The sequence below is a fragment of the Pagrus pagrus genome (genome assembly GCF_965226575.1).
Source record: "Pagrus pagrus genome assembly, chromosome: 7".
Lineage (NCBI taxonomy): Eukaryota > Metazoa > Chordata > Actinopteri > Spariformes > Sparidae > Pagrus > Pagrus pagrus.
Window position 1 is genome coordinate 28,997,114 of NC_140191.1, and position 24,021 is coordinate 29,021,134.

At 39.6% G+C, this 24,021-nt stretch overlaps 1 protein-coding gene across 1 annotated transcript in view; it reads right to left on the minus strand.

Moving 5' to 3' along the window:
* LOC311260424 (dolichyl-diphosphooligosaccharide--protein glycosyltransferase subunit STT3B-like) overlaps positions 1 to 24,021 on the minus strand; it is a 61,913-nt gene that overhangs the window by 16,828 nt on the left and 21,064 nt on the right. The window contains exons 2-7 of the mRNA XM_084358219.1: positions 11,728 to 11,836; positions 10,146 to 10,433; positions 7,546 to 7,611; positions 5,632 to 5,731; positions 1,971 to 2,069; positions 1,310 to 1,456 (exon numbers count right to left, since the gene is read on the minus strand). Of these exons, the coding sequence (XP_084214345.1) occupies positions 1,310 to 1,456; positions 1,971 to 2,069; positions 5,632 to 5,731; positions 7,546 to 7,611; positions 10,146 to 10,433; positions 11,728 to 11,836 (809 nt within the window). The remainder of the gene's footprint in view (positions 1 to 1,309; positions 1,457 to 1,970; positions 2,070 to 5,631; positions 5,732 to 7,545; positions 7,612 to 10,145; positions 10,434 to 11,727; positions 11,837 to 24,021) is intronic.

A 24,021-nucleotide genomic window follows, 5' to 3' on the forward strand; every position in this document is an offset into this window, starting at 1 on the left:
GGTTACCTCACACTACCCATTTTAATGAGCCTTTCTGCTTGGCTAGAACTTGTGACATTTTATTGTGCAGATGCAGATAATATGCTCCATTTGTTCCGCATATAGGGCTGCATGATATGGTAAAAAATTACATTTAGATTATTTTGACAGATACTGCAATTGAGATATGATTCACAATTATTGGGAATCATCATTTTTGCATCATAAGTTTCAATTTCACTGAAAAAGCTATTAAAGTTGTGATGATGTGACATTTGTTGGGGTCTTCTGGAGAAAATCTGGAGACATCTCTACAGCACTACAGTACATTCTTCTAAATGCTGTTTATACATGTTACCTTTATCAAACAATTGCAGTTTATTGTGATGTGGATATTTCACTAAGCCATATTGCAATTTAATTTTTTTTATTTTACAATTGCAGACAGCCAAACAAAATGTCTGGTCTGTCAGAAATTAATCCCAATTGTCCTACAGGCAGATCATTGATCATTCAGGTAATTAATCAAGTGACATGACCCTCCTCAAACTGCACATCAAACTATAACCAATTCAGCCCTATTCTAAAAACAGTCAGGGCTATCAATTCAGGCTTAAAATTGGACTAAATGCATCCAACTTTATACGGAGCACTTCACCTTTAGTTTAGTTGCACTCTATTGTTGATTACAGCTCAACTGTATAAAACAGGCCTCTGACTAAGTAATGGCTCCATCATTAAAACTGCTATCATCAATGATTGTGAATGTTTCAATGTATGTCTTATTAAGCTTCATTTTATAAGCATCTCCCAGTCAATCATACAATCCGGACAATCGTCATTCTCAGTCATTATCTGTCAGTGTCCCAACAGCACTGATTTCTCATAGCTGTTATTAACCATTGAACCAATCATGACCCTGCCACAGAAAATGAAACCCCTCACTAAGTCTGACTGGCGATTCTTCTTCTTAAGGTCATACAATTTAATGTAAGACATTTTAAGACATTTTAAGACTTTTTAAAGGACCTGCAGACCTGGCTTCCAGGGTAAAGATGTTATCTAAACAGCTCTGCATGTGTTTCTCCTGTGACACCAAACTTAAAATGCAAAAGTGAAACTAGGTGACTAACCAGCTCTACTGTAGCCTGTGTGCACAGTATTGTTGTGTTTTGCAAACCCAGTTTTGTAATGTGTAACGGTAGAAAAGAAAAACAAAAGTGTTGTTGCTTCATTTTCAGGTTTAAATGTTGCGTTTCTGGTGAAAAAAATGCACAGTATTTGAAAGCTAGTCAGTCGACCAACCTTCTAAAATATAATTTGAACCAACCTGTGTATGTCAGGTAGATGACAGAGAGAAAAACCACTCCAGCAGCTACAGAGACTCCCAGGAAGAATAGAGTCTGGAACTCCTGCCTGGTCAGTCTGTCCTTTAGGTACTGCAGGAAGGCATAGACCTGAAGCAGCACAAACACACCTGCAGAGATAGAGCATAGATAACATTTGAAATATACTCTGTTCAAGATGTAGATGTAGTGATTGTGTACAAAATCAGTGATGAGAAAAAACATTAATTTCGTTTTTAAAATGTTAAGTGTGTGAAAGAGAAAATGACAATTTATTGTTTGCTTTTTCATGATTTGCTGTTTGTCTTAAATTGTGTTTCTAATGTTAAGTTAATCAGTTATTAAAGCATTTTAAAACTTGTATGTTATTCACATGTGTAAACCATTTTTTTTGTTTGTTTGTTTTATAACAATACTAAGAAATTAGTATGCAATAACAATTACAGGCATAACTGCTACCATATGGATAGCACTGCCAAAATACATATGGTTACATGAGTAACGTATTAAGACAGACTTATAGATTGTTTTAAGTAACAATAAGAAGGTTTATCACTAAAGGTTATTCCACAGGCCTGCAGAAAACACATACTATTGGTTTCCAATGATATTTTCCATCCGGATCCCAGGTTATTGTTTACTGACCTGCTGCAGCCATGTGCTCACTGGTCCTAATTGGCTGAAAGCCCACAAAGGGGATCTGCATGGACAAGACCAGGCCAATGATGTAGAAGGTGCTGTAGGCTGGAGAGACAAAACAACCAGTTAAGACCAATTAAACTGGAAACAGACAACTTTGACACATCAGTCGCATTGTTCAAGTATTAGGAAATGCATATAAAACAAATTTAAAAAACAGTTTTATACTTCAAAAGAGAGCTGTGTGAACTGTGGACAAAAGTCCTACACCAACTTACTCACTTTATCAAAATAAAGGTTCTAGAATTCAGAGACTTGGTAGTCTTTTAAACAGAATAAATCATGCATAAGATGCTCTCTGTTTCCCACAGAGTTGCAACTACCAACAACACAGGACCAAATGTGAGTTTATATATAGGAATGGGCAAATAGAACTGGTGCCAGTCATTTTCCTGGGAGATTTTGTGTCAGTTGGCAGAAAAATGTAATGAAAGCAAGGTTTATAGGGAACCAGTCTAAACACTGATGGTGTCATTATTTTATAGCCATTACATTGTAAAATCAACATTTACTTCAAGTCAAAGTAAAAAACAGTGCTGTCAATATAATGCAATAATTTCGATTAATTAATTATAGAAAAAATAATGTGTTGAAAAGAAATGATACGGATTAATCATGCTCTATGCTGCCCCTGGACCAGCAGCTTTGTAAACATGATGGAGGCACATGACTAATGCCCCACTCCAGCCAGTTTCTAACAATTCACATTCTTCTCAAACCAAGAATGGGATAAATGATTGAATCAATGCCGAACCTACAGCGTAGCCTGACATGCATCCCTGCCAGAAATGGAACTGCACTTTGCAGCGACGCAGGCCAAGGAATATGATTGGCTGGCTTGGAAGCATCGGGCATCTGTCCGCTCTCTCTGGCAATCAGCTCCCCACCGCCAGCAACGCGGACACATCAGCACACATGCATAAATGCTCACTATGACCTAGGCCACTTGCATAGGTTCTGACATCAGCTCTGTGTAGAGCCTACGTGCAACCATAAATCAGCTTTTATTATACCACTAGAAGCCTAGCTTGGTGGATGACATAAAAGTTCCAGATTCTACTGTAGTCCATTTAGTTTTAGTGTAAGCTTAATGTTTTTTGCAGTTTAAGCCAAAATTATGGTATTTGTCAAAAATGATAAAACATTGTCAGGACAGATCATAAAAATACCCACATGGAACTGTCTACAGGAGCACCTGTGCACTTTATACAGCAAGGAATTTTCATACCATTGGAGTAAAATATCACCTCCTTTTTAAGTTTACAATGTCCATTTATTCATTGATTCAATCATCGACCAAAATCCATTTGCATTGAAATATTTTTCAATGCTTACTGCAAATATTGGCATATGCGATTAATCACAATTAATTAAATCACAGAACTTGTAATATGTTAGATTTTTTTTTTTAATTGCTTGACAGCCCTAATAAAAAAAACTTTCAGGTATCAATAGGCTTGAGGTTGACAGCCACAGACTAGGCTTATTACTATTTTTGCTCTTCTCTTTGGTAAGAGAAAATGATAAGGTTGGTCGAGAGCACTCTTACTTAAGAAAAGAGAAAAATGTCCCATTTACACAGTCCACAATTTGTTTGTCCAAACGCATAGTACAATCATTGATAATTTGATAATCAAATTTAGATTATCAGCCTATATGTTTTAGAGGAATTTTAATGATTGGATTGGTTAATTCGGGGTTAAAAATTCATCTGGTCAATTGATCCTCATTAAGATTATAAAAACCCTGGGATGATCACGTGCGTTCAGCACCTGTTACCTACTGCTTCCAGATGCTTTGGCAAACCAGGCCTTACGTAGAGAATGCCTATTTAGAGATCGCACAGATCTGTTTGATGAGACAGATAAGTGCTGACGCTGGCTTTGATACACACAAAACTTGTTACGGCACCAGTTAAAATCAGTGGCTTTCGTCTGTTAATGGAATTTTTTGACTATAAGAAGAAAACAGAAGACAGAATATGATATAAGCATAACATTAACATTAATGCTTGTATCTCTGTACTCTTAGACCATAACAAAACTTTGCCTTTGGTGACACTTTCTGGCCACTTCACTTTGATTTGTTTATGAAAAGTGAAAGCTGGCATAAACTACACAGTATGTGGTCATTTCTGCTTTTTCAGCAGTTACATAAAGATCCCTGCATTTTCTGTTGGAACATTATCCAAACTGAAAAATGATGATATGGATATGTGGTGTCCTACCTCTCCAAAAACCTCTCATCAAATCTAATCTCATCATTTAGTCCTGCTCCAGGATGCCAGATAGTGCAGTTCTGTAATGGATGGATGAGGGCCCAGTGCCCCAGCAGGCTGCACATGGCACCTGCTCTCTAGACACTGGGCAATGTGATGTTCTCGACTGGTACAGGAACCAGCGGCCAAGCTGAGGCCCGTTAGAGACCAGCGGCATCCATCAGAGGAGTTTCTAGTCTAAGTTTTTCATTCTGCTGCAGAGGAGACCCTGCTCGTCAGATAATGAAATTTCAGTTGGATTTCATTAGGGTATTTCTGTTTTATTAGACAGGAAAGATGTAGTGAGAGGGGGCTGTTGTGTGACAGCAGGTCACACGCTGGACTCCAAATGTCAGTAAAGTGTATGGATCCCAGAACACGGTGAGCAGTTACAACTTTGAACTAACTCAATTACTGTTCTGCTGCAGGCAGAAAGCACAATGCTGGTCTTCAGAGAGAGACAGACACAGGTGGTGAGGCGGAACACCAGTGTGTGTGTGTGTGTGTGTGTGTGTGTGTGTGTGTGTGTGTGTGTGTGTACTTCTCTGTACTTGTCATAAGTTCGAGCTGTCTTCAGTGTGGCTTCTTTTTGATTCCACATTTCACAGCTTTCATGTCAAGTTAACCTCATCCAGTTGAGCACTTTCTTAGTCTTGATATGTCATCATCTCAACAGGATCATGACCAGGTACTGTATGGATGGGCCATTCATTTGGATATGAAACAATGGCACGCTGTTCATTAGAAGGGAGCTGTGAGCCTGGGGTCAGGACTTGATTCATGGTCGGTGAGGCGAGTTCAGGCTGTGCAACGAGGCGAGCTCTTTGAAGGGAAGACAGCTTTCATCTTTCTTCCTGCCTGCATTTTCACTTTCAATCTCTTTTACTTTTATCATATACTCCTTCTGCTCTTCTCTGGGAGATTTATGTAAACCTGATATCTGTCTAATTACAGACACAACATCAGTGGATGATATTAATCATCCGTAAGCGTGTTTATACAGTGCGGATATGACAAAGAATAACATGCTACTCTGAGTTGTAACCTCACATCAACGTGCATGGCTTGGAGTCTTTTGAAGGAAGTACAGAAAATACAGCTCTTTTTAGTGTGTGTGTGTGTGTGTGTGTGTGTGTGTGTGTGTGTGTGTGTGTGTGTGTGTGTGCATTTGTGGTTGCTGACTGTACAACTACCCTGCCCTTTACACTGTTTATTTATTTTGGATGTGCTACACTGAATGTCAAATGAGCATAATTATAAACCCCCAAGTCATCCGTTTAGGCGCTTGAATTAATGTGAACATAAATAACGTATTTATGGGTATGTGCGTGTGTGTGTGCTGCATCTCACCTATGTAGACTCTCTTACTGAAGCGCTGCATGAGCAGCAGCACAAATACATGAAGAGGAATGAGGTTGATGATGAACACGTAACCCCCCCAAGCTGAAACCTGTGAAACAAACAACACAATGGGTTTAATGAGAGCATTTTCTTATTAATACAGAGCTTCAGCAATAATACATAGGTGTAACTATTGGGACTATGCATGCACACATCCTCGCCTGCACACAGATGTATGCATGCACACATACACAGTGCTGAATCTGTGCAATGCTTTCAACTGCAGTGGATAATCAGTATTGTAACCAGCCCACGAGTCCCTGTAGGCTGGGAACTGAAGGGTGGATGTGTTTTCGCTCTTATTCACAACACACACACACGCATACGCAATCCATAATGAGATGGGTACCAATAAGAGGGAGGGTGCAAAGCTGCACAGCCCACCTGAGAGCTGTGAAATCATTATGAGCTACAGCGTTAAGACTGCCATTCAGATTATGTTGTCTGTCCCCAAATCCTCAAAAGGCACACAAGCGCACAGACACAGACACACACACACACACACACACACACACACACACACACACAGACACACACAGACACACACATGTTCAGAACAATAGACACACACACATGCACCTCTTTTCAAGCTTTGCAAGTATTGTCTCCAAATGTCATGTAACTCCCAGTGGCTGCCACAGAAGAGACGTCACAGCTTACAGCAGGAGACGTTCAACTGATTCATCACAAACTCATCACAGTCTGGCTGAATGATAGGTGGGAAAAAGAAAAGGTTCCAAGCAAACTCCTGCACACTGTCTAACTTATACTTAAATACATCTATCTGCGACGTTTCAGTACTAGACCTTCATCAGACTACGCCAATAAATGTATTTTGGCAAGTTAGACAGTGTGCTGGAGTCTGCTTGCAACTTCTGATCTACTCGTCCCTCTCCTACGCACCTGTCTTATGAATTAGATGTGTGAAGTATTTTTCTGAAAGGCAAAAGGTTCCCCAAAAGATCTTTTGTTGTCTGATGGAAAATGGCTTTGGGTGATGTGAGGCCTTCTGTGCAGAGGATCTGTGCGTGGCACTTAAATCATTTTGAAGTACTTCTGTTTTAGAGTGAGTCTGGGACCTACATGTTGCTCTCATTTCTAGTTTATGATGTGACATTGGCACTTGTAGCAGACCAAACACAGGAATATAGGAAACTGATGAAGGTTCTCAGTCATCCAGGTCATGGTAATTCTAAGTGCAGTAACGTAGGCAACTGGACATGTTTCAGTTTCTTGAAGACGTTTCACCTCTCATCCAAGAGGCTTCTTCAGTTCTAACTAACTGGAGGGGAGTTTGCAGGCTTTTAAACTTTGTGTGGGAGTGTTCTTACAGAGTCATTAAGGACACGAGTGAAGAAGTGTAGGAGCAACAAATAAACATGCCCACTCTTCTGCACAACCCTCTGAATATTGTGTCTGCTGTTTGCCTCTCTGCTGTGTGTGTGTATGTAGCTTTGCCCCGCCCTCGGTCAAACAGACACAAAGACCTGTGCCCTTTATACATCTAAGACAGACAGAGCGCAGAGGACCGAGAAAGCAATGTAACCTTGATGCTACACAACCTGTGTGCTGTTATTAGCGGCTACACACCCCACTGCCAAAAGGCTGATGCCTTGAAACGTCCTGAACACAGCAAAATACTAAGAAAATTTCTGTTGAGACCCTGTCCTCTGCCTGCATGGCAGAGGACAGGGTCTCAACAGAAACAGACACACATACTTCTAGTGGGTCTATACATTGCTTTCCCTGGAGAATCCTGCATAGCATACCTTTAAACTACCAGCATAGGACATAAATGTGGCTCAATAAAAGTCTTCACAGATATGAATAAAAAACACCAAACATTTTTGTGTATTTTCTCACCATGTAGAAATAGGAGAGGCAGCATCCGATGGCCCAGAAGACTGATCCCGTCTTCACTGACTTCACCTGCAGTGTACAGGAGAGCATTAACCAATAACACACATTCAGATGTTTTTATATCTTTCATACTTTTAGAAATATTACATATTATAAAACAGTTTTTCTCACTTTTTTAAGCATTTTCAAAACTTAACTACTCATTCATCCTTTTAGCTACAAACTCAAAATTTGAAAAATTCCACAATTGGTCTACATTCAATCTGTCATACAACTTTCACATTCCATTAAAACTTTTAAAGATATTCAACTTCCTTTGAGGCTAAGTCTTAGCTTCATTATAATGGTAGTCAATTAGAAATGCCTTCAAACCCACTCATCTTCAAACTCTTCACAGTCCTTCATGCATTAAAATTTTGAAACGTTCACAAAGATTAGAACTTTCTCATATAAATTCAACTTTTTCCTATCATTTATTCTTTTCACACAGTCACAGTTCATCATTTTTTAGCCATTTTCAGATTTTTACATTGGTGTGTATAGGACAGAATGTGGAGTGCAGAGAGGAGTGGAGGACTCAACTGGCAGAGTGGAGAGGAGTCTGAAAACCTTGTCTTCAGCTCATTCTCACAATGTTCACTCTACCAACATAATGTCGACATCAGCTTGTAAGAAAATGTGTGCTAGTTGCAACTATGTGGCTAAGGAAGCATTTGTACCAAGACGTTTGGCTTGGTGGGCTCAACCAACTGATGCATTGGCTCCTATTAACCTCAGAGGAACAATATCTGGAGGCACGCAAACACATCCACTTTTCTTAACTGCTCCACTAGCCACATTTTTGACAATAAACACACAAAAAATTCATAGTGAGCTCAGAAGGCTCTCATAGTTTCTACCATATCACAATTTAAATGATAGTAGTTACTGTCTTTTAGGGAGAAGCATGATAATGTGAGATGAGCCTCAACTAAAATCTCTATAAAATCAGCTGTCTCAGTCAGTTACCACTACCAACTTAGTTACCATCACCATGGCAACCAATAACAATTGGGCAAAGACAGATTTGCCAAGCGTTCCTACGTGGCCACACACAGACTCAAATGCAAATATGCACGCGTAAGCATGCACACACACAGTATATTTTGTATGTTTGATTTCTTTAACCGCTTTTCCAACATTCTAACTATATTCAACTATTGTCTTTTCATTCATTCTCAAAGCCAGAAACTACATAAATATGCATTTATTCAACTTTTCAGTCCCTTTCATAGTATTTGACTCATTCTCACTTCAAATAACTTCAAATAAATAAAAGCCACCAATTCAGTTTCGCATAAGCTTTTCAACAAACCTTAAAGTATTCAAAATAATGTATTATTGGCACTATTCAAAGTTTTAACAGTCAGCTCTTCAACTAACCTTAAAATATTTTACATTTTTTATACTTGGTAATATTCAAAGATTTCTTCAGCCAGCAATGCGCATTTGGCATCAGCTTTTCAACAGGCAGCATTCACAGCTGCAAGTTCTTCAGAACTTGCCTTTTCTAGTTCATCACCATGTTCTACACATCTTTACCCTTGCCCTGCGCCATGCACAAGAGCTGCTCACAAGGGTTTAACAAAGCTAACAAGCCCTGACTTAATGAAGGCACGGTTGGGGGGCATTGCTATTGGCTGGAAGGGATTAGATAAATGGAGAAGTTGAGCCATTGAGATGGATGGAAGGACGTAATGGATAAAATGAGATGGGAAGAGAGACTATGAGAGAAAAAGAAAAGAATAGTAGGGAACCATTCTCTGGAGACTTGCATTAAAGTAACTCTGGTCTTCTGCCCATGCATATCCCAGATCTACGTAGTATGAGCTTTCAAGTCCTATGGGTCTACATCTGTGCATTATTGGTTTAAAATCTGAGTTTCAAAGCAAAGCTTAATGTTTAGCTTTTAAACAGATTATGCTACTCCCAATTTATCCATACCACCAACTAACAGTGACTTCAGCGGACACCGTCATCTCAGAGGTATACTTAAAATGTCGTAGTTGAAAAATAGGAAGTCTATACATTATTTTCCACAGGTAACTGACAACATAATGTTTTTTAGAACTTTAATGCGTACCATGAATGAGACACTACAATCTTTGGGGACAGATAAAATGTTTACTGTGGCTACTGAAATGACCGAGGTTAAAATAAATCATATTTGCATCATCAATTATCTGTGCTTATCATTAGGAAACATCTTAAATGAACACTTAGCTTTACACAATGTGCTATTAGGGCACATCCCTTTATCTTGTTCTACCAAAAGCTTTAACTCTATACTCTATACTAATTAGAGATTTAAAAAAAAAAAAGAAAAAGCAATACAACCAAAGCTTACATAGGTTTATATATATATACTGTATATAATTTAATTGTGCGGCTCATCTAGACTTTCTGAATTTTATTTGACCAAATGGCTCAAATTTTGATAGTAAAACGACTCATTTTGTGGGGGTTATGAGGTAGATGGTCTGTGTGCACTATAAATACACACACACGTATATAATGGAGAGTAAAGAATGTGGGGGGCACCAATAACATATGTATATTCGTACCCAGAGATAATAGGTGAATTGCAGGGCAAAGATGGCAATGCCTTCATTGTCGAAGGAACCAGCAACAGACCGGGAGATGTAGCCAGGGACGATTGCAATGAAGCAGGCCGCAAGCAACCCAGCGCCCTGGTTCCACAGCTCCCTTGTCAGCAGGAAAGTGGAGATGGAGGTCAGGCCACTGAACACTGGAGCAAGGAACACACACACGTCCCGGATGTGGACGGTGATGTGGAGCAGGTTGAGCACATAGTGGATGAGGCCCGCTGTGACCATCAGACCTGGGTATACCTGGAGGAAAAGGGGGAACAGAGGAAAGGGGCAGAAATGATTTAAGGCTGCTAAGACAAATTGAATTTTCTGAAGATTTTACAGAAGTCAGGTAATAATAATAAATATCATTACTGTTATTAATTCATGAGAACAGCAGCATTATTTACCTACATCACAGTAAGAGCTCTGTACAACTGAAATTGCTGCCTCATACAAAGTTTCACTGCTGCAACAGCAAAATGCCATCGTTAACAGTTGGAATGAGTAATTCAACAGCAGACAGAAAAAAAAAAAAAAATCACATTACAAGCTCACAGAGCTACTGGACTGGAAATGTACTTTCGCCAGCCTGCATCATTACCTTGATGAAACATAAAATTGGTACTAAATACAATGCGACAATTTGCTATTTGAAAAAAGGATATTTGAGTTTTCTTTATACTGACGATGACAGCTGGTACAGAGCTAGGATAGTCTAAATGAAAGCCTGGTAACTAAGACTGGAAATGGAAAATTCAGCTTTTCTTTTTCTTCTTTTCTTCTTCTTTCTTTTTCTGTCTCCACATTAAAAAATATTTTCATAATCTTGACATTACAATTCTGTTCAAAACTGTTAGTGTTGATGCTACTCTTCATTACAATGTACGCACCTTCCCATGTATACAGTGCATGCAAAGACATTTCAATAATCACTACAATTAAAGCAGTGGTAGTGGCAGACTAAGACTAAGTGGTAGTATAACAGTACAGCTTCTAAAGTAGAGAATAGTCTTTGTCCTTTATTTCTTCGCAGTGTCACTCTATATGATGCAAAAGGGGTGCTTGAGTCAAAACCAAATACTTAAAGCTGTTTTGTCAGCTAGTGTGAGTATCAAAAGTGCCCTCTGGGGAGCAGATAAGTTAAGAATAGTTAGCTCAACCCTTCATCAGCCCATATAGAGATCCCACAGATGGGTATAAACACACAGATGAGGAGATGAGTTAGAGTGTAATGAAGTGTTAAAAATGACCGCTGCCTGTCTGTTCTTTAGCTGTTATTAAGACAGATCTACTGTGTTGTACTCCCTGCCTCCCCCAAGACCAGAGACGCTGACTATGTGTGTGTGTGTGTGTGTGTGTGTGTGTGTGTGTGTGTGTGTGTGTGTACGACCTGTAGTTGAGAGTGAGTTCAAGAGCATGACTGAAGATACATCACACTAATGTTACTCTTGAGAAATAAGGACAAAGAAGGATGTGGCCGAGGCAGAAATTACACACACTTTCAGAAGACCCACACCCACGTACCCACCAACCATGCATAAGAAACACTCACCGTGCCCCCTACTATCCTACCCAGAGGATACCAGGCTCTTTCATCAAACCAGTTGAGGAACTCGTAGAAGCCATTGGTGGTGAGATGGTGAGTCGACCTGTAGTTGAACCTGAACATTGAGACAGAGGCGAAAGGAAATTTTAGGACAGGGCACATCACCAAAACCAACCAGAGCAGCTACAGAGGACAGTAGTCTCTCACTGAAATGTGTAAGTGCGGGTCGGGCTTTAGGTTTTAGCACTCACTGGTGGATATTTATTGACTGCACATTTTACAGAGTACATTTTTAGTTGTTTCACATCTAACCTTTTCGGTATGCTTCATACAAACTGTGCGTGTGTCAATCTAGGCCAGTGTAAAAGCTGTCAGTGTTACTCAGTGCAGACCAAACAACAGACCTAGCCTGCTTAAAAAGAAGGGTTCTGGTCCTGTTCAGAGTGGAGTATGTTGTGGTTCGTTAGTGGTGTGGAAGCAAAACCAACTGCAGGAATTTGTAAGAGGACATGTGTGAATGTAGCATTCATTTAAAAGTACAAATAAATCCTAGATTTTCTAGAAAATAACTTTTTTCTATTATCTTCTGTTTCAACATAATACATCAGAACAAAGCAGTACTGCTGACCCACATTAGTTGGGCCAAGTAACTGTAGCTGTGCCAAACATGCTGCGGTAAAAATTATGAAAAGTACAAACACTGAGCAATGTGAGGTTGGGAAAAGGTTGACATCAAACAAGCTTCAACCTGAAGCATTTAACAGAATTTAAAAGTTGCAGAACTTAAAATATTCAACAAAAGAAACTTCAAAGTCCCAAATATGAGCCAGTTTGGAAGTTATGACTATGTCATAGCAAAGTCACAGCGTTAAGAAGATTTTAAAGCTACAATACCATAGAGGTAAATGAGAAAATAATATCAACATGAAGGACTGCAGAATGAGTTCTACCAGCAAACTGCAAGACTGACGCTGAACTTATGGCAAGCACGATAAAAGAAGAGACATACTAACAAGTCTGACGATGGTTTCCCCCCCCAGAATGGTAAAAATCCATGAGAGAACATTTACTCCCTTTACTGGAGACCTGCTTTAATTATGTGTTAAAGGAAGGCAGGGCTGCCCAGCTCGCCCTAGTCCCTTAAATTTATTTATTGAACTACTGGTTCAAGGAATTCGACAGGAGACAGGATTAAAGGGTATATTAATAGGAGGAATGGAGTATAAAATAAGTTTGTACGCAGACAGCGTATTGGTCACAATAATGGCTCAGATTAGCCTTTACTAATGAAAATGTTGGAAACATACAGGGCACGTGCAGGAAATGTCCTTAATAAACACAAAACCCAAGTCATGACATTTAATATACCCCCATGCAAAAATGTACCGCAAGGTATAATTTTAACTGGTATTCATCTCACATTAAGTACCTCAGAGTGTGTCTACCCAAAAATCTCTCACAGCTATTTGTTATGAACTATAATTCAATTAACCAAAACATAAATGAAGACCTCACTAGGTGGGCCTTGCTGCCTCTCCACTTTGGCAGCAGAATTAGATCAGTTAAAATCAATATTCTTCTCAGGTATATCTTATTTTTATCACTTCCAGTGGATATCTCTCACAGACAATTTAGACAATGGGATATGCATATTTCATCGTTCATTTGGAATAAAAAGAGACCAAGGGTGAAATTCTCTATCCTTCAGCTGCCGGAAGAAAGGGGGGGCATGACCCTTCAATCCTTAAGAGATTATTTTTTGTCAGCTTACTTGAGATCTCTAGTATTCTAGTGTAACTTGTCTTATGTTGTCAAATTGAAGAATATAGAGTTATCTTTAATAGACACACCGATACAATCACTAATCAGCTGTGTTGACAAGGAGAAGGACATATTACAGACGACAAGTCAATGGGTGAATCTCTCACTCAAAGTCTGGATGATGTGGTCAAATATTTCCAACTTCACAAGTTAAACTGCTTAGATGGCTATCTTAGGACCCTGACTTTATGCAACCATTGCAAGATCATAGGTACCGGCTGTGTGATTACTATTATAGCTCAAAATATTTGTATTAATATAGCATTAACAAAGGTTCTTATACAGACTATTGTTAGTCTCTCGACCAGCAGGACGACCTCATAGTCAGTACAATAACCCAGTGAAAACTCTTGCTGATCAGGCAAGAGTGGGTGTATCAACACACATATTAACTCCGGGGAAATAATTAATTGTAATTTAAGTAAAGCGTCAGCAAAACTGGAACTGTAAAATGTACCACAAACAATGACTTTATAGTCAAACATTTATTTGCTTATCCTAAGACATGACAGCAACAAAACACAAACTAGACTATGGCAACAAGACATTACACAAAGACAAAGAGGTTCAGGGGTTGGACCAGGTGTAAATGGAGCTGTGTTCGGCAACACAATACAACGTGAATGGAGGAACCTTAAAACAGACTGTGCTTGCATCGTTCAAAGCAAGAGTACTGCAAGTAACGGAAAAGAAACCTGGAAATCTAAGTTTGGACTTAGTGTTTTCTTATTCCAGCCTACACGCGTTGAACCTGTAAACAATAAACCATATTATTCAACCCTTGGAAAGTTTGGTAAACGTGACAAGGCTGCAGGGGCAGGAGGAGACGTTACGCCTCATGAGGATGAAGAGAGAGGAGGCGTTGCAGCGATTCGCCAATCGGCCTTCCTCTATCTTCTCATCTCAGTGAAGAGAGTTCATCCTTTCCTTACAAAGGACCCATCTGTAATTTCCAGTCACCTGCTTCAAACAAATAGCGGCAGAATTTCCCCCTTTCTCTATGTTTAGTTCAAACCCTATTTGCATGTATTTGCAAATGAAATACATAAGATAAATGCCAAATGTATTATTGGAGTTTAAAGTCATTTCATTTCTCTTAGGGAGCGGTCCTGAACACACTGGGCTGGCTGGGTGGTTTCCCAGTCACATGCCAATGAAAACAGGGTTGATAATCCTACAAGGCAAAGGGTCTATTCTGGTATCACTGCTATTTGTAAGATTGGTGAAAAGCTTAATATTTTTTGATAATCTGTGTCAAACATATGGGATGGGTGGGCGAGACTTTTACATGTGACTATTTTTGCAAAAAAGGTAAGAGGTTCTAATCCAGGAGAGTTACCATTTGTTATTGATATATTTATTGATGCCTGTAATTCAGGAAGCATTAAAGGTCTGATATGCAAGTACTGTTGCGTACAAACAAAGACAACAAGACTTGTCAGGACTGTTAAGTATACTGGGGGTCAAGCATCTGAAGCAATTCACATGGGCTGAGATGTCCATATTCTGGTAAGGGGAGATCAGTCAGTTCAGGGTCCTCATTTATAGAAAATGTTTATAGATTTTTACTTAAACTTTGTCTTAAGATTATTTCCAACTGTGTGCTTATGTTTGATCAATAAAGATGCTGAGCATAAGAAACCTTGCTTTAAGACAATTTTTCTCCTCTATTGTTTCCAAGTGGTATTATTGTTGGCGCCGTTGGCGCAAAAAGACAACCAGATCGCTTTTTCGTTATCTTCAGAGCAGAAAATGCCAACAACCCAAGATAGCAAGTGAGTTTATTCATTCATTCAGTCTTTAACTGAGATAGAAATGGTGCCAGCCTGACTGGATCACCAGCCAGCCTTTATTTTCCTGGGAGATTACGTGCCCAGTGGCGGACAAAAATTCATGTTGAGAGCGAGGTTTATAGATAACCAATGTAAACACCAGTGATATCATTATTCTACTATTCATTATTACATTGTGCAATCCACATTTACTTCATTATGTTACATTAAAGCAAAAAAAAGACTATTGCCAGCTTACAGTAAGCAGGTTCTAAAAATGTGGTTTGTAACTACATACCTGTGATCTATAATTGATTTTTTAAATTGAACTTGATCTATTTCAAATCAGTTTAGGTTTTAGGGTTTAGTCAGGGAATAAGCACGGACCAAAAGAGAAAATCAAACTTTTTGGGATACGTGATCACAGCAATGGTAGAGGAAATTGAAGCCAGGCTACACATACCATTCAGTGGACTAAATCCTATATATGTGGTTTTTATCTTAGTCATACTTAAGATCAAAACTGATCGTACGTCTCTTTTATAAATGAGGTCCCCAAGTTCCGAAAAACCAGTCGCTGTTAATTGAAACTGGCCCAATGTCCCTCTACCACAGCTCTGCAAATGACTGTGATCTCAAATAACAGCATAGTGAACAAAAGGTATTATAAACTTTTCCTCTTAGACAGTTGAAAAGCAACCAAGAACAGAGACCAGACGAAAAGTCTCAAGTGGCTTGCTTAGCCCTTGCTCCCCGACCCTGTGCTTCTCATTCTTCCTCAGCCTTCTGTTTGCCTTTCATTCTCAAGTTGTTTACAGACACAGAGGATGTAAGAGGGACAACTCAACTACAGCCTTGTCTTTAATTAGTCGGGCCTGGTAGATGGAGTGCTGCTATTATACAAATCCTGCATCTTGCCCCCAGCCTTTAGACAGAGACTGTGCTGATTCAAAGCAGTTAGTCTGCTTGTCCCCTGAGTTTTTCCACAAGTATTAAAGTGCTCAATAGAAACTGTCCCTCCATGAAAAACAGGAATGTGATGGAGGGATTGCAGCATATGGCTTGCTCAACCCTCTCCGGGCGGAGTGCTACAGTGAGGATGCATGGGGGGGTGTTCATGCTCACTTGAGGCTTCATTTGACTGGAGTGAGAGGGGGGAGAAAAAGTACCTACACACACACACACACGCACGCACGCACGCACGCACGCACGCACGCACGCACGCACGCAAGCACGCACGCTCTCTTTTTTTCTTACAATCACGGTCCCAGAGAGCCAGCTATATCCTCAAGCGCTCTGCCAGTGGACAGAGGAAACACTCTCCACCCACACTCAACTCTCTGGATGATGGGCTCTTACAACTTTACCAACCTGGGTCTCAGCCGATACAAAATTCTGTCTCACCCATGGGATTTGGAGTCATTAAAACATATAAAAGCTTTTTATGTGTAGACTTGCCAGAACTGGGCTAACTAGCCTGTCTTAAGCAAAACAACGGCATGAAATGAACTCCAACAGCCAAATCTATTAGAGCTGTCGCTAAGAGGTTGTTGAATTTTCAGATGCGTAAGTAGCCACTGTGCTACCAGTTTTCTCCAAAGAATATTTGGACTGTCGTATGTTTAGATAATGGAGCACAGATGAGATTCAACTCATTTGCTTTTGTGTTTCACATAGCAGATAAAAAAATCCGATCACCAACAAACTCAATGAAAATAAATGTTCCTAAATCAGTGGTTCCACTGAGGCAGTTTACACTCTTGTATTGTTTTGTGTATCACAGTTCTTGCATATCAAATTTTTATATATTTACAGTGTCATCCAACAAATAAGTATCCAAGTTGGAGCTTTAGATTTTTGCTTAATGGCGCCAGATCAATGTTTGAAGCCGTAGATTTATCAGAAGATACCTGATGCAAAGATGGTGCATTCAGTCAAATAAGAATCACTCCCCTGGCGCATACACCAAAAAAACCTCCATGGATGAAATATTCATAATAGAAAGAGTCATAATCAACATTGTTTGTTTGTCCCGTCAACAGTTTTACAGACCTCTCTTTTATAATGGCATTCTGTGGGGAAAATGCTTTTTGGGTCACAGGGACATTTTTCACTGCAATACTGCTAGAGGCCACTGGGCAAAATTGGAAGCAAGGCTGAGCACTGCCACTGTATCCAGGTCTAAATAGTAGATTCATGTTTGAAAGATACAACTAAAAGACTTTGGGACTCGAGATGGAAGCGGGAGCTTCAATGCGCTCTTAAAGGTTAGATGGCTGATGGCATTCAAGGCAACAACAAAATATTCTCAAGTTTCACCAGGAGTATAAAAGAGGTGCTAGAATGGAGTCGAGGAATATGTGGAATCGAGGGGGAATCAATGGATAAGTGATAGAGGAACTATTCTCATTGCATTAAATCAGTGATCATCCCTATAGAACATGAAATCAAGTGAGGAATTCACAGTGTAATATAATACTCAGCCAGGTACTACATATAGTGTCCTACTTATGTCAGGCACATCCCTATGCCTGGAAGATACACTAATGGAAGAAGTATAAAAGACGAAATATCACATGTAAACCAAACCAACCAAATTACACACCTGTTAAATTATTACCTGTTTGCATGTCCTCGTAGCACCCAGGGATTTGATAGGCTGTTTAAATGAGCCAAGGAGACAGCACAAGTGGGATTTGTCTGTTAAGTGATTGGCTGTTGGCAAATCACTCGTAGCTCGCTCCATTACAAAGGCATATGGCAGGCTGTTTATGAGCCGGGGCGTCTGATAGGCTTTCCATTGGTTTGCATGTTATACGTGCATGTGAAACTCAATCAAACATTTAATCAAACCAATTTTTTTTTTTGCCATTGATGAGGTACAATCACATGGTGTTGCTATCGTTTTATTGCCCAGGCAAGAAAAAAATATATATCCAAAGCTCTCATTACCAGCAGCTTTCTGGGTTGAATGTAAATATGTCTTGTGAAGCAAAGCAGTGCAGAAAAAAAAGTAAGTGAGTCAATTGTCATTAGGTAGATAAATGTTAGCGTGATAAATTAAAGTCTGTAAATAATTCAGACACTTTGCTGAAAGCGTTATTGTACTAAGATACATTAATTTCACCACAGGCCCCATGTAAGCTCATTGCAATGCCTTCCCAGGCCCCCAGGGGACAGACACTGAAAGCAGTGAAGGAAAATAAAATGCAAGCATCATTTGGACTAATTACCATGGCAACACTTGCATCCTGCCAATGCATATTTAAAATGAGTCATAGTGTGATGCAAGTCTCTGAGCTGAACTTAAATACACTAAAACATACAGTGAGTAACCAAACTCCCAAATTCTACGCATAATTCCTCTACCAACACGTCATTTTATTTTGACAGGAACTGTCAGAGTGTCCCTCTTGGCAATCAGCCTTTGGTGATCTTGAATGCTGCAGTGCAGCGGTGAGGTTGGGGGTGTAAGTGATTATAAGTGATGCCTCAAATAAGGCAAAAATCCATTATTTATGTCACTGTTTATCAGTACAGATTAAGAGTCAGTCCATTTTGCATTAAGATTAAGATGTCTTTGGTCATTGTCGTTTAGGACAGGATGATGTCAGAATTGGCAGTTACCACCCTGCTTTATCATTTCTGATTACAAGCCCTTTCCCAACCCTTTCTCTTGTGCAGACTGACAATTGCTCTGCTGCATCTTTAAATGTGGCAGATGGCCAAAGAGCAGCCAAACTGAGGGCAGCATCACCTTTTGATGACCTGTACTACTATCTTTCCCAAGGACATGTGAGGCAGCGTCAGCCTCTGCAGGGTGATTGTACTCCCTGCTGGTTTCAGATGGCGTATGGGGGAGCTCCACACAGGAGGACTGACTGAACACACAGCTCTGAGCAGTTGACAGGAGGTGGCATCAAAGAGACTATCTGCACACTTCTATCACACACACACACACACAGCTACAGTATGAACACAGGAGCTGATATGCACACAAATAAAAGATATGCATGAAAAGATATATGCACAAACATGTCCCAGAATAAATAAAGAGTTGTAAAACCTGACAAGCAAAGTTAAGACTAAGAGGCACAGTGACTATTTGTATAAGAGACCTGGGGCAAAAAGAAAGCTGCAGCTACACACACAACCCCCAACTGCCATTTGCAAAACTGATGTTTCCTGTATCACAATAATGATTTCCTTTTATAACCATATTAAGTGCTCCAGCATTAGACAATTCAAAGAGCTGCCTTACAGTCATACAAACCAGCATGACACAAGATATTCTGTTTCATATGTTGCTTCATGCAAATGCAACTGAAAACGGGTTGTTTGCAGGAAACGTGTGTTTGCGGGTCAACCAGCTAAAAATCACCTATTGACCCCATTCCCACTTCCCACAGGCAAGGCAGCCCATCTTTGTTTTTTTCTGAAGCCTTACATTGTACATCACTGATCCATCTTCAATGTTCCAACCTCCTACCTTCCCCATTACATTAATCTAAATGAACCATGATTCCTCTTTACATTCCATTAAAGAAATGAAGTTACTGCTGAGAGTTGGTAGGAACCATTTTAGTAGTGGGCAAGTAAAGCCATTGAAGGACAACTTCAAGCAAAATACACCATGACAGGCATTTAATTTGGCCACATGCACACAGGCAGTGGTGAAATAAGTAGCCAGGAGAATTACTGGATTAGAAATGAAAAACCTGCAAAAACCACAACATCAAACAGGAGTAGATGGTTAGTTGTCTGAGTTTGACCACACACACAAGGTGCATCCAGGTGCACCTTGAAAACTCTAAAAATCAATATTACTTTGTATGACAAAGGGTGTCAGCAGGGAGATAACTGCAACAGGGACTTCAACAGGGACATTGTGGGATAGCCACAAAGGTTATTTAAAACGTTTACTACTACTTTTTAATTGTCCTTTGTTGAAATCGAAAGACCTACATCTGTAGGTCCATTTTTACATATTAGAGCATTCCTAACAATTCAATGCTCAGAGTAAAACTTTTGCATGTGGATCGACAGGTGCATAGGAGAAGGTCAAGGGCTGACAAAATCAGGACAAAAGCGCCCACACACGGTTCACCTCACTCACAATAAAGAATGAATTTTGATCTACTCTCCCTGAAGCCTGACAGATAAAGAATGGTTTCAGATGGAAATTTATTTCCTGGATCAAATTATCATTTGCATCTCCACAGGCTTCTGTTAGGACTAATAGTACATATTCGAGAAACCTTCAAATATATCGCTCTACCAGACAAGGATGCCTGTTAAGCCCTTTATTATTTACCATAATGGTATATATCTGTGGTATAACCAGAAATGCCGTAGAGGTGAAGATAGTCCGCATTTAGTAAGTAACAATACATTTTCACTGCCAGCCTGGGCTCTTGGGAAAAATTTGATTCACTTCCTTTTTAAATAGTAGGTGCAACACACAGTACACTGTACCGTTTCAAGCCATTTTTGATGAGAACCATTCAGCACAGCAAGTGCTCAGGAAGAGACACAAACAGAAAGGGCAGAGAAAGCACTGGTCAAAGTCAAGTTTGTATGTTTTATCCCTCAGAGGGAGATTTCGCTGCCACAGGCAGCCACAGTTTCATACCATCACAGGACTGGGGGCAGGGGTCACAGGGGCAGCAGGCTCAAGTATACTGAGCTTCATACCATGCTGGACAGAGCTAACACACATCCAGAGAGAAGTGGGCTTGGGTCAGAGGCCCAGGGTAAAATAGATAGAAACTATAATAGCATTTTTTGTTCACCTAACTGGCCTGAGCTAATGTGTAAGCAGCCATTTTGCGTAAGTGGTCAGGTCTCTCTGAATGCTTGAGGAGATGAGAGCAACCACATATGAAGAAAATGAGAGTCACTTCTCCTGACTCTGCATCTGTCCATAACTGCAAACAACAATCCCCCAAATCACTGAACATATCTAAACTCCACTGACCCCATTTTATGTAAAACCTAATTTCACAGTCTATGAAGATAATAAATGGGCAGCTCATCTACCCCCAATTGTCAACTATGGCATTGTTCTCAGGCTTGGCTGAGTTGTGATCTACTAAGTAACTATCAAAAATCTATCCTGATGAACCTAATAGATCTGTCAACTTTTCATCATTTGTGGCTACATTTAAAAGATATGACAATATGTAATTCTAAGAACCTGTTTGTAGGCCTTTCACAATAACTACATTATCGCTTATGTATCTTATTGACCCTCAATCATTTTCACTGACCTCGATATTGCCCGTTATGAGAACATGCAAGTTTATTTGGGATATTCCAATTTGTTTTTCACATTACAATTACAATGTCTTGCCTTGTCTTATTTATGACGTGATGTAATGGTCTCCCCATACAGAGGGTTGGGGTAGCTCAACAGAAGACCATTCTCATCCACACTCAAAATCTAGTGGTTGGCAGTGATGTACCTGAAAGCTGTTTTCTAACTGCGTTTGAAGCATAAAAGCAGAAGAGAATGAAAAGGAGACCTGAAAATGTTTTGGTGCTTTGTTGCCGTTGCACCAAACTCATTCTGAACAGCGGCCCCAAAACCAAGGTATGTACCGAACCGTGACTTCTGTGTGCCATTATACCCCTCAAAAGGGAAACATGGCAACAAAACCTGTCCGTAGCAGGGAGACATCTAAGCCAGAGTGAAGATGTGTGGCAGCCTGGCCCACACTGAGACAAACACATGACTGCTGTTTGGATAGCTGGTAATTCAAGCCAACGAAACAGGTTTGGTTTTCATTAGCATTTGAACTCCCCTTTAATGTTTAAATGCCAATTCATCAAAAAGATACGAAAAACCTTGACAGCAATTAGTACTGAGAGAAGTTGAAACATGTCCCCTGTGAGAGAACACCATCTTCAAATTCCCAGATTGTGTAGGTAGAGTAGGTGTGTGGAAGTCAGAGGCGGAGAGATAAAACAATTATACTTCATCACACGTGGCCAGAAAGCAAATTAGATTAATTATATTTTTCCCAGGGCCAGCTGTAATGAAAACTTACTTTAGATATCTGGGAAACCAAAGTCGTAGGCCCATCAGTGCAATGTATGTAGAATAGGTGCTGTAAGTCTCTTCTACAGCAAAAGAAACAAAATTACCTGGAGCTTGTATGATAATACCAGAGGAGATGCAGGACTTATTAATGGCAGGTTACAGGTTCAACTCTACTGAAAAATAGCCAGTGAAAAATGTTTTTTGTTGTTGTTTTTTTGCAACAGCTGCCAAATGGTCCCTTTTTGCGAAAACACCTCAAATCCCATTCAAAAAAGACATTTGAGTTAGTAGCCTATTTCATGGTCTGATTCTCTGCACTTCAAGTCCATTTCAGAAAATGATGACAAGAGAAGAAGACCTTTAAAAAGGAGCGTAATGTGTATCAATCTGTAAAGTTTCTAGTCCATAAGACTTAGATTAATTCTATATCAGTGTTGTAATTTTCTTATAGAGAAGTGCAGAGGTCAGAATAGTTTTGAAGTCAATCTACACCACAATGAAAAGGCATCAGTTTGCATTGGTGTGACTGAGGATACTGAGGATGAAACAGTTCACAAAGGCCCACTGATCAATTTCTTACCACTAGGGGGCAGAACTCTAAATCAAATCTCTTTATAAAAGCCAGTAGACTTCATCCAACAGGAGCTGTGTTTCTTTTTTTAGCTCAGTTTTGGTCTCCAACAACTCTTGAGAATACATCAAGCTCTCTACCTGCTAGATGTTCAGCTATGTTCACCAGCTAGTCAATGACATTTTTCATCATTTTCTGACATATTATAGATAAAACAACTGATCAAATAATCACGAAAATAATCGACAGATTCATCTGCATTGAAAATAATTGTTAGTTGAAGCTATACCGCTTTCTGCTAGTAACTTTGTTGGCAGTAAAAAGCTAAAAAGAAGCTACAAAGCCCTGTAGAGCTTTGTTGGATGATAATTGAGTACTGTACTTTACTAGGTAATTCAAATTATGCATTTCATTCACTATTAACACAAAACAATATGGATGGCTGCAGCTTAAAAGCTAAAAGATGCAGTTAAAAATATATCTGGTTAAGAACATCAATGCAGAGTTCAACTTGTACCTGTATTGAAACAATAAGTAATTTAGCTGATTGATAGAAAATGTATCTATTTTGATACAGCCAAAAAAAATTAATGAAGAAAATAGTTGCCAGGTTAATCAAAAACAAAAAATGATCAGTAGTCGCAGCCCTACTTGAAATGCTATCTACAGTACAATGCGTCCCTTATTTGCAATTAGCATTCATTACAAACACATTTTCAAATACCTGAGGCCAGTGAACAAAGCACAAACCTTTAATAAAAATAGAAAACCATTTGTACATGCACAGCAAACAGGCCTATGCTAATAAGCATAAAAGCTGTGTTTTGAGTGTGCAAAGATCATATCAGGGCCTGTGTCCACATAGCATTTTTTCCGGGCAGAAAAGCGCTGGCTATATGCCCGGGAGCGCTGAGATGAAGGTGCACGTTGGTTTTGATTGTCAACTGCTAACGCTATGGTAACAGAGGGCTAACCACACAGCTAATAGAGAGCCAAAGTCATGCTCCTTCCGGTTTGACCTTATTTCTGAAAACTTTGTATGGTGAGTGGAGAAAGACAAATAATCTTTTGATCCCACTTGAGTTGTGCCAAGA